Source organism: Calliopsis andreniformis, chromosome 1 (assembly GCF_051401765.1).
Source record: "Calliopsis andreniformis isolate RMS-2024a chromosome 1, iyCalAndr_principal, whole genome shotgun sequence".
NCBI classification, from domain to species: Eukaryota; Metazoa; Arthropoda; class Insecta; order Hymenoptera; family Andrenidae; genus Calliopsis; species Calliopsis andreniformis.
Window position 1 is genome coordinate 12,721,710 of NC_135062.1, and position 12,075 is coordinate 12,733,784.

Genomic DNA, 12,075 nt, shown 5'->3' on the forward strand with positions numbered 1-12,075 from the left:
AGAAGTAGAACATAAAAATAGAATAAGCACATCGATTTCTGCGAGAAGAGAGGACGGTAGAGTAAAAATGTGAATGAATATTCCTGTGAAGCCAAATTCCTTTTCCTAAGTCAATGAGGCTGAAAAAGAAGTTCTACATACTTACTCTTATTAAATTCATCAGAAAAAACCAAGGAGAAGAATATCACTAAGAGAAGACAAGTGGAGAAGAAACGCGATTAATTGCCCAAGTGAAATAGGGCAACGCATGATCAGACAGGAGAGATCCTAAGCTGGGATAAGTAGTGCGCGTCTGTGTTTGCGCCGACGGGCAGAGTGAATGTTTGCAGGTTCGAGTAGAGTAACGTTAGATGGCGAGTAGAGTGAATCAACAGCTGGGGGGGACAAATACGACGAAGGAAAACCACGGGTAATTAGTTGAGTAGAATGACTAGTCGAGCACGGTGGACCTTGGCAGTCTAAGTAGTACGAATCGTGTTTGCATGGACGAGAAGGCTAGTGTTCTCGCACAGGCAAGTAGAATACGAGGGTTCTTGCATGGAGAAGTAGAATAACAGCGCACGTGGCTGGCTAACTACTATAAGATCGTTTGACGTGGTGAGTGGAATGAGCCTTCATGGTCAGCCAAGTAGAATATTGTTGGACACAGTACTTTATGGCTACTAAGTTCACTTCAGATTATAGTTTCAAGTGGTGTGTTCAACAATCTTTTTTGTACATAGTACTCAATTATTCAAATACTCTAAATGTTCAAAAATTCAAAAATTCAAATATTCAAAAATTTAAAAATTCAAAAAATCATATTCAAAAATTCAGAAAATCCAATACACAAAAATTCAAAAAATCGAGTATTCAAAACTGCAGAAAATCAAATATTCAAAAAATTCAAACACATTAGAAAAAAGGAAGAAAATTTCGAAGTTCCTGGCGTCGAATCTTTCAAACTGCGCAGTATTCAATTTACCAAAAGTTGTTCCTCAAACATAACCAGGTCTGGGGCACGCGTGAGGGGCGATAGGGAAACAGCGTCGTCGAAAGTTAAAAGTTAAAATCCATAACGGAGTTTAATCCGTCTTAGAACTTTTTCCGCATCTGGCATCGTTCTAGAGTTATAGCCCCGCCCCAGTTCGCCGTGGGGGCTCCTCTATTTATAATATACTGTGGCCCGAGGGAACTTGACGTGCCCGAAAGTTCATCCCGCGGGCCGCATGGTCTACTCGAGGGACGTGCATAAATTTTGCACACGTGTTCGTTAGACACGCGACTGCAGGAACGGGCCATGTTCCTGGACCAACTTGAAACACTTGCACCTCCGCCCCTAGAACGAGCGGCGAAAGACCAACGCTGGAGGACGTTGACGGCGGCCGACCATTGTCCGTTCCCCACGTGCGCGATAAAACATTTACATCTGAATGTGGGGGGGCGAAGTCGGTACAGGACGATGCATATGCAGCAGAGGGGAATATCTTCAGCGATAGTTATTCGTCGCCGAGATTATATTTAGGGGCTGCTGATGGGCCGGTACTTGACCGCACACCATCCAGATCTGAATTGCAGAATCCTGAATGGAAGCTGGGAGCTAAGATCTGGGGGATTTACGTGATAATGGAATTTCGGGCTTGAAATTTGCTCCCTCGGTTCTTAGAGGTGACTGGTAATAGCTGGCCTTACTGGAGGATTTTATGTCAAGCCTTTGAGGACAGAGACACATTTTCACCTGATGAAACAGTGGGGATGTAATACTGTAGGTATAAATGAAAATGAAAATTATACGGGGTGCTTGATAGGGAGTGTTAGAAATTTTGAGGAGTTATTATACATGGTAAGATAAGAATGATGAGTACGTCTGAGGCTTCCTATCTGGGTTATTGATTGTTATAGATGTTCTTCAAGGGCTTGAGGAATATGTCTGACTTAAAGGCTTGTTCTACTGGCGGCGTACAGTGACTCATCCAGGAGCAGTAGCGTCAGTAGAATGAGACTAGGTCAGACACATTTTATGTGAATTGTAGATGCATTTTCGATAATTATAGTTTCACGCTGTAACTAATTTAGACGATATTAAGCCGAGAAATTAAAAATATGCAGGTCTTAGGTTCAGACAAAATCCACGACATTATTCAGAAATTTCATTTTGATTCTGGTTCATTGAATGAGGAAGTTCTTTGATCACTGAAGCAAGTAGTACTATATTCTCCTACAAACTTGCTATATAGAGTGCTCGAGAATTTTAAAAAGTAATTTTACATGCTAAAATGAGTTATTAATTGTTAAAGCTACACCTAAGTTGCGTCTGAAACGTGTCTGACCTTAACTCAATTTACCGACGCTGCGCCTGACCTAATGCACACTGGCAGTAGAATAAGCCCCCAATCAGACACAACTCATGTGAAGTTCAGACACTTCTGCAACTGTGTCTATAACTCTGACAGGAAGCCCTTAATAGAATTCTGTCATTCTTAATTTTCGTCTCACTTTGACAAGTAGAATCATCCCTTCAAATTTCTGACACCTGTCATGCACCACCCCATAGATATTATTAGAAAATTCATATTTTCTATATTAGTTACAGTTATAAATAAGACTCACATCATCATGGAATCATCATAAGAAATCAAAAAGCTTGACAAGTGTTGCTTTCTATACGAACTCTTCACTTATTCAGAACGCTGCACTTAAACAAGGCAGAAGATTCTATTGCCACGATAAATAGCTCGAAAAACTCGCGCCTTAATCAAAGTCCGATTATCGAGCTTTTCAATCCCGAAATAATTTATAGCTACGAAGTTCACAGGCGGGCGAACGTCAACGTCCATCTTGGCTTCGCCACGACGATATAACATCCGCGGACGGCGAAACACGCGGGTCCTTTATTGCCGGACAGATTTATCGAACTTACCTGATATGAGCACCAACACTATCCACATGATCCCCACCAGGCTCTTCATCATGTCATTGTGTCACGTCCAACTCATTTCTTCTCGCCTTCGTGCTCTCCAGACCCTTCAGTTCTAGCACTGAAACAGAGAAAATGTTGTTCGATGGTGAGTATACTATACCATGCCGATGCGACTTGAATAAGTACTTAGCCCATGGACGAACGAGCACGTTTCCACGTGATGAACGCCCGACGATTCATCACGTGCCAATTAAACCGCTCGGTACGCGGTCCCGAGAGTAACACGGCCGAACGATCGTTCATTCCCGTGCAAATTTTCTAAACTCGCCAGGCGATAATTGGTACCGCCTTCCGAGCCCGCTGGACTTATTACAGGAGTGTCCTTCGACGAGGAAATTTATGTGACAGAGATACAACAGGGACTACAATGTTCGAAATAAAGAGAGGCAAAGTTTTTTTCTAACAGATGTTGAAATTCACGAGAGAAACTTTTGGTCACAGATTCTGGTGATCCAGAAGTGAATTTTTGAAGCAGGGATTTCGCGAGCCACAAGTGAATTTCTGGAAAATGTTTCTCTACAATTTTTGTCTAACTTCGGTAGAAACATGAGCATCTTAAAGAAATCTTAATTTAGAACTGCGAAATGACAGTCCAGAATTTCTGTTCAATTTCGGTAGAAAAATTTGTTCAACTCGTAAATCGGTATCGGAAGGACAAAAATTTGAGGACACCTGATACGCCAGCGCAGGGGGATGATTTATGAAGCGTCTGATTACAGTCTGTAGCGAAACTGTCGTGACTATTTTTGCGCTTACGATATGCTCAGGATAGATGACTATCAGTGATTAATTAACTGGTGGACACTGGTACGCTTTTCCTCGGGAAGATAAGAATTCAATTTTCTTCCACAGATTAATTTTATCGAGCGCAGGGGACTGTTATTTTTTAAATGAATCTCACGTGTCATTTGCGATTAAGAAATTTTTTAGTGACCCCTCTGAGTGATCTACAAACATTTATATTATATTATAGAGAGAGGAAGTAAGAGATAGATAGATAGAGAGAAAGAGGAATTTTGGGATTCCAATTTTTCCAGAATATCGATGAAATATTATTTGATCAACGATTCGACGAGCTTCAAGGGTGTCAGAAATGAATTGTTTTAAAATCATTACCCTTATAACAACTTCTCTTCTATTTCCCATCGCAGTTTTCCCTTTGTCTCCTTCGTCAAAGACAACGGGACCGCATTCGCGGTGATCAAACCGAGCAAACCGCTCTCTTTGTGCTCGAACGGTTATTCTCCCACGGTTTCAATGAAATTTTGTCCACCTCCACTTCCATGGAAAAACAGTCGAGCCACAGCGATGGTGAGGTAAAATTCGTGGAGCTAACGACAGGTTCGATCCGTTTGAAGCTCCCGTACCGCTTCGAGGGGCCACGTGGACCGCAGAGCTGCGGGGCTGCAGTCGCTGCGTTTCGTTTTCGACTGCAGCGTCCTACAGGGTGGCCCGTGTTTGTCTTCGGGAACAACGGGCGAAGGGGAAAAAGGAATAAAGAGGGAGAAGCTTCGCGGTGACCCGGATGAATGCCGCCATTTCGCAGGAAACCTTCAAAATTCAGTCTTTGAAACGTTGCAGTTTTTTAATATCGAGGAATTTGAATATTTGAGGGTTCAGAGATTTTGAAATTTCAGCGTTTAAGGGTGGGTCTACACTGTATGTTATATAGGAAAGTTATGTAATCTTTTAGAAACCAGAAAAGAGAGATGTTGGACTCATGTGTCTGTTATACCTATGTCTTTTGTTTTCTATAAAGTTATATAATTTTGAAACATAACGTATAATGTAGATCCACGTTAAATGCTGACATATTTGAAAATTTGAAATTTAAAGAATTTTTAAATCTAAAAATTTGAAAACTCGAAAATTTTGAATTTAAGTAACTTTGAAATTTAAAAATTTGAAAATTCGAAAATTTTGAATTTAAATAACTTTGAAATTTAAAAATTTGAAAATTCGAAAATTTTGAATTTAAATAACTTTTAAATTTAAAAATTTGAAAATTGGAGGTTATGAAATTTTTGAAATTTGCAAATTTGAAGCTTGTAGGATATTAAAATTGTAAGAATCTTACAGTCAGCTTAATATCTCGAATAATACTGAATCAAATGATCGTTATTAACGATAGAAGCACTCTGTATGAACAGAGCACAATGCAGCAAGGTAGAATGCAGGCGTGCAACGATCATGTTGATTGGTTGCCTGGCGTGGCTACACCTTTTTTCACTTATCCGCTTACATAACGCTGCTGTGACCAGTTACACGCAGTCGAGGACTGTCCATGTGCATCGACTCGCATCGGAAGCGAGGGATGAAAAGCGATCCACGCGTGGATCTGCACATCTGAATCGTATGAAATACTGGCACTGGACTATCTGTTAAAAGGAAGACAGATTTCATCTCCGCGCACGCTATCCTCCTCTTTGATCTTCTTTCTTTGAAGGAATCGCTCAAGGCGAAGGAGTCCCTTTGAAAAATCGCTGATTCATTCTGTGTCCACTGTTTAAAGGCAAAAAATTAGCCCTTAATTGTAAGGTAAGTGTAATGTTCCTCCAAAATTTTTTCTAAAATATACATTCTATTTTTTTGAATAATTTTCATGTGACTCAATCAATAAAATAACTTTCCTTAAATTTTGTACTTACACAACTTTCATAATAATTACGCCAGCAAAAGAACGAAGTTAAATTCATCCTCCTTACTTAAACGATCACAGACATTTCTACCCTTGATCAATTAACCAAGGCAACATCATAAGTGTGGCCTGCGCTGCATATTCAAAAGACTATTTGTACACTCGAGCTTCGTAAAAGGGGCACCGATACACGATCGATCGTTTAATTTCGCCGAAATTCGAGCGTTTCGCACAGTCAGGAGATTGAAGCTGCATTGGCGCGTGGCTGAACCTAGCCGGATGATCGGAGTCCCGAGACGCGGAGCGAGTATCTGGACAGAGACGAGTTCGGTGCTTATCGATCGCGGGCCACGTTGCAGAAATAACTTTCGGCCGAGAATAAAAGCCGAGGAGCCTCGCTCAGAGTGGATTAAAGCGGTCCCGCCGCGATTCCTTTCGAGGGAACGATGACACTCGCGCGAGACCGTGATTCGCTCCTCGAGGTGGTCGCTAGGGATGAATCGACCGCTGACAGACAATTTTTACGCTGGACCATGGCAATGGATTTTTATTCCTGCCCGTCGCTACAGTTGACTGCATTTCAAATAAGTGGATAAAGAATTTAGGAGAAATTTATGTGACTGAGATACAGTAGGGGCTACAGTGATGGAAATAAAGGAAGACAAAGTGTTTTTTTTTGGAGCACAGATTCTGCGATGGCGTTTCAAATAAGTGGATAAGAAAGTTCTGAGAAATTTCAGTGCGCAGAAAACTGCAGCATACATCGAATTTGTCTTAAAAACATACGATCTAATTGTGAGTAAAATTATTCGCTATAATATTATTTGTTGAAGCTATTCTCCTTGACCCTAATAATAAACTAATAGTGAACTTCTATATTGACACGAAAATATTACTTAAAACATTTATATAACTCTGCAAGTACACTATATGTATTTTAATTATATTCTATCTGGTTTTATCTCTCTTTTATCTATCTCTGATTTCATCTGCAGTGAAATATTTGAATATTATTTTCAGGATAGAAAAATGCTATCATTTGAGAGCCAAATAATGGAACAATCTCGCAGTTTTTTCTTACGAGCCTCTCGAGATCGCAGCAACGAAGGAATACATACTCTGTGACGTAACAATTTTCGTTGAAACAAATTTCACACGAGAGTGCTCGAACCACCTATCGGATGTCAGTTTCCTCCCTTTGTCACGGAGGAACCTGATACTCCGTAAAAAAAGAACCCTCGCAAGCTTCAGCGCGTGAAGAACGCGGCGCTACGTTAAAGGCTTTCAGCTGTCGAAAAGCTTTCAAACTTCGCTCGTGAAAGGGTGCATCCTGGTCGCAAGAACCAGTGACTGCTGCCCAGGAAAGGATCCTGGAATTTCGTTAGAACTGCCGATGAAACTGTCGCGAGACTTCTATACAAATAACAGCGATTCGCAATCTTGGGAGTATTGAACATTGGCGACAGCGTATTTTGAGTTTTCGCTTTCGTACGATTTATTAAATTATGACTGGGGCTCAGGGTGTGTGGCCATGACAGAGGGTGAGACTAAACAGTCCTGTTTGCGACCAATGGCTGATGGCCACGTTGGGCTTCCCAGCTATCGGGTGTCGTGTGACTGTTTAGAAGACGAGCGAGTGTTTGGAAAAGGCAGGCGACCCGACATCGCGTTGATAAAGAATAAGTGTATTGTTCCTGGAAGATCTGGCCATGGAGGGGGAAGGTATATATATAAAACTATATGGAGCATTGAGTATACTTTCAATGAGGGGCCAATGAAGCCATCGGAATACAGAGATACAAGGTGTTTCATAACATGTGGAACCTACTTCTGCAGTTGATTGTATGTCTAAAACCGAAGTGTTTGTATGATTTTTTTAATTGTTTTTAAGCGTACAATCAACTCCTGAAGTGGGTTCCACATGTTATGAAACAGCCTGTATATTTCTGTCTTTTTTCCTCATCTTTCTGAGATGAGAGATGAAGCTGTATACTTCCCATATATCTTCATGCTTCCACCTTGGCTTCAGCATGCAGTTTCGATGCCTTATATAGTTTTATACATGTATGGGGGAAGGCTATGCCCTTTGGTAAGCGAACTGTGATGAATCCTACGACACTTACCCTAGAATCTGGAAATAGGGCGCTTAAAAAGAATTCTCTACTGTTTTAAAAAAGGTTTACTTACAAGCAAGCTTGTCCCAGTATTGCACTGTACTAGATTACCATCAGAAATTAAGAAAAAACGATCGAGAGTAATATTTCATTACTGCTTATAATATTATGACTTAAGACACGAAGAGGTAAGGATATTTTAAAGATCTCTGAAAAGAAGTCATGAAACTGAACATATCTACCAGAGATGCTTTCCCTGGAAGAAGTTTTTAATACAAGAAAGTGGAACTGGATCCTCCTCTCCTCGTGGCTCGGATTGTCTGGTGACTAAGAGACCCATAAGACAAATAATAACGAGAACCTAATCCCTGAGCCAACTGGGGAAGAGGAAGTAAGAAGAATTCAAGTGAATTGGAAATGAGGATAGAAAAATAAAGAAAAATTGAAGACACGAGAAACATAAAAGAGAAAAATTGGCTCGGTGTTTTTGCTCGACTATTAATTTGAATTGAAGAAATAGAAATAAATTCTAGAGAGATGTAACAAGGAAATAAAGCTCAAAGTCTGCGTAGTAATACTGATCAGACTGTGAATCTTTTATGAATTTATAAATTTAAAAAAATACTAGCACAGACTCCATATAATGTATAAAACATCGAAAACGAAATACACTGTGAAATATTTGAAGAGTGAAACAAGTCTCTAATTAAGTTTCACTCTTCGAATTGTATTTCTGAAAACAGGAGTTTGCACAAACAGTCACAGTCTAATAATAATATGTGAGCAAGTTTCGAGCGTGTTTCGAGACCTCAAAGGAGCAGGTATCGATAGAAGGTCCCTGGAGAAGCGAAGGAACGTTCTTGACGTCGACTGTTCGCTGTATCAGCAGTCCTTGCTTATCTTCGTCGAGAGCGTGTTCCTTCTGCTGGACTGAATCCGACAGAGGCGATTGGCAGAACGTTCAGTGGCACTCGCGAGGGAGACACTTGCCTTCGACTTTAACGCAAGGAACGATAGGATAAACTGATACAGGGTTGCTTCGATACAAGCTCGATGGTACACTCGCCTTTCCTTGGGACTATTCTTTCACTCTGGTTGATCCTACGTCTTTAGCTAACCAAATTCAACGTAGCAGAGCGTCAATTGACGTTAGGAAGCTTCCTAGACTTTCTGGGACGAAAAATCCTAACTGATTCCAAGCTGTGAATTTCTAACGAGAAACTATCATACATTTTCTGGGTAATTTCATTCTATTTACTCGAATTCACTATTTCAGTTACAAATATTCTCAAGTATACTTTGAAGTTTTTTCTTATATATTACAAGTGACAATTTGAGAAAGTTTATTACACTGTGAAAGAGAAAATGGTAATTCACGACCCAGAATGTAATATGCCTGGGAAAAAGACGAAATAAATGGGGAGAAAATTGTGACTGGAAGAAAAGGGGATGGGTCCATTGAATTCGGGCAAATAGGCCCAATCATCGACGCGTTTCCGCTGGAAATTCGACGGTAGGCTCTGAGTATGGGTGGCAGGAGCTAGCACGGCCATTAAATCGCAGAACCTACTCGAAATGGCAGCAGGTGCCCGTTACTCATCGCCGAAATAAGATTTATGAATTCAATAATAGCGGCGCATCGCCGCTGGGAACAATTAAACGCGGCGCAATTGTACGGCCGCAGTGCGGTTAAATATCGTGATTAGTCTACGTTGAAACAGGGGGTGAAGGGGGTGGGGGAGGGTAGAAAAGTTGAAAAAAAAAAATGGGTGAATGGTGAGGATGATGCCAGCGACAACTGTTCCTATTTTATATGCAGTAAAGAGCCTGGTACCTGACTCAATCGTTCTGAAATTCGCTCGATAATAGCCACCCATTATCTAGCAATTACTTAACAGTATTGTGTCCCTGATTCTGAATTATTTTCAGATTTTCAAGTACCCAGAATTTCCGATATCCACATTTTAAAATCAAACTTTCCTGTATCCGAAACAATCTTCCATTCACTCTCCCGATTCTAATAAACTCTCATCATTAATCTCTTAAAGCGCGGATTTACACTAGGACCACAAAAGAAGTGACTCAGCGATAAAGCGACTTTTTCCTTCGCGCGTTTTTACCAGCTCTAATTAAATTAAGAATGAAGAAAAAAGTAACAATTATTTCGAGTGCAATTTCCAGAGAAATAAACAGCAATACTCCTGTTTGATATTAAAGATTCATAATAAACATATATGTTTAAGTTTCCTTTTTAAGAACCCTACTCAACAGACTCTATTGACCCAACAGACGTCGAAATTGCACGCGATCGACTTCACCAGGGTACGAAGCCCTTAAACAGGTTATTACGATCGCCTGAAGTTTACCTTCGATTTTATGGACACTTCGTCCGCGGAGGTTAAGACGCAATTAGCTTCCCTGGAACGTCCCAGGAGTCTGAACAGCAATTCCGTGGCGGGGCCTGCAAGCGCGATTTGTATGACAATCGAAGAGGCAGGAAACGGAGAATCAACTCGTCATCTTATCATCGGGGCCGCCGATTCATCGGACGATGCCCGATGATTTATTGCCTCGACCCTAAGACCTCCATCCATCAGTGTCCAAGAGGTGGATCGCGGAAAAAGAAGAGCTATCGACCGCAACTTGTCGATACTTCGTTTAGCCGTCGTGATTACAAACTGCTAGGACCTGCTAAGTGTACATTTTTAGCTGCGGCGTTCTCTTTGATGGCACCGAAAACACCATCGATTAACCCTTTTCGAGGAAGCTTGGTGTACATTAACGATCCCTCAGCGACGCTTCTACGTGCCCTATTTTTCTTCTCAGGTTTCATTGTCTTGGGGTTCAGAAGGAACGATGCTTATTACTATCACTGACAAGCAAAAATACCACGATTAAATGCATGACATTATTAAGAAAAAATGGGGAATTAAATTTGCCTAGATTCTGGACAAAAATAAAAAGAAGAAATTTTAGAAAAATAGTTAGAAGAAATGAAATTTAGTAATAATAATTGTCGAGAGAAACAAGGTAGAGTAATTATTCCTGAGCTTCAGTAGGATAATTTTACACATCGGGATTAATGGCGAGATCGTTAGCAGAGGATGCTGGAATAATTATAAATTAAAAACAATTATAATCCTTTGCCTCGAAAATTCTTTCTTAATTGAAATTTTCGCTGTCCCTCTGCTCAGTTTAGAAATTGAGATTTAAGACGACGCTAGCTGGGACACGATTTCAGTAGACGCTAAAGGGAAGAGAGATTTTTCAACTAGAGGAATTCAAAGACACCAGAGGTGGCGAATTTTCGATGAGTCGCGGCTTGAAAACAGACGATCGATCTTTGTTTGTCGATAGTGGATTTATCTTCCAGCGACATCGCGACCGCGACAACGAATAATTAACCGAGGTTTATTTATTGCGGTGCTGCTCGAGGAGCAAGACGAACGTGGCGGTAGTAAATGGTGGTAGTGATGGGAGGGGGGCTGTTTTGGGCTGCATGAAAGCTCCTCCCCTGGGAAAGTCCCTGCTAGAGATTGTGGGAATGGTACACCCTTCTCCTACCTTGAATTTAATTACGAGAAACGTTGTGTAATTTCTGGCCCTCTCGTTTATGCCACTCTCAGTTTTTCTATCTACCTGTTGGCTAAATCCCCTCATGAATAGTGCATTTCTATAGTGTTTTGTTTAGATTGAATTGTTAACCCTTCTAGAGCTGAGACACTATTCATCTATCGATATTAGTTCCTGCTTTAACACTTTTTCAACTTTTAACATTTCTTTTAGTATTAAATAGGTAGAGAAAATGTAGAGGCCTTGCCCTCTTTTTACAGTGTTATAGCAGCTTAAAGGCTGACAATTTTAAACTGCTATAAAATCATAGATCTTGTCTCAATCCATTTTCTAACTTATTCTAATTAGAATGCCACTGAGTAATAGTAAATCTAACTCTTCCTAAGCTCTTAAAGGAAATAAAGATACAAAGAGAGCATTTTCAATTTTTTCTAAAGAAAAATTAAAAGGTGAGACCAACCTTGCACAAACTACCCTCAACAAAAAAAGAAAAAAAAATAGATAGAAATAAGAAAGTGTTCCTTTACATATATCTTTCATTCTTCTGTGAGGCTAAGCTCCCCAAGAACCCAAAATAAACGAAGCCCTCTCTATTTCCATCCACCGAGACGGGACATCAGAGTAACAGAGTAGCTCGAGCCCAGACGATCGAACCTGAGAGGACACTTTTCCCGATTTCCCGATCACCCAGCCACTTTTGACCGAACTTTCCTCGAGCACCAACACGCTCCGCTAAAACCGAACGAGCCCGCTGAAAAGTACCCAAGGCTAAGGACACTCTAAGCTAAAGC

At 40.6% G+C, this 12,075-nt stretch overlaps 1 protein-coding gene across 1 annotated transcript in view; it reads right to left on the reverse strand.

Annotated features, from left to right (window-relative positions):
- Nachra3 (nicotinic acetylcholine receptor alpha3 subunit) overlaps window positions 1–12,075 on the reverse strand; it is a 90,347-nt gene that overhangs the window by 21,172 nt on the left and 57,100 nt on the right. Inside the window, exon 3 of the mRNA XM_076377205.1 lies at window positions 2,900–3,017. Coding sequence (XP_076233320.1) covers window positions 2,900–2,951 — 52 coding nt within the window. The 5' untranslated portion in view covers window positions 2,952–3,017. The remainder of the gene's footprint in view (window positions 1–2,899; window positions 3,018–12,075) is intronic.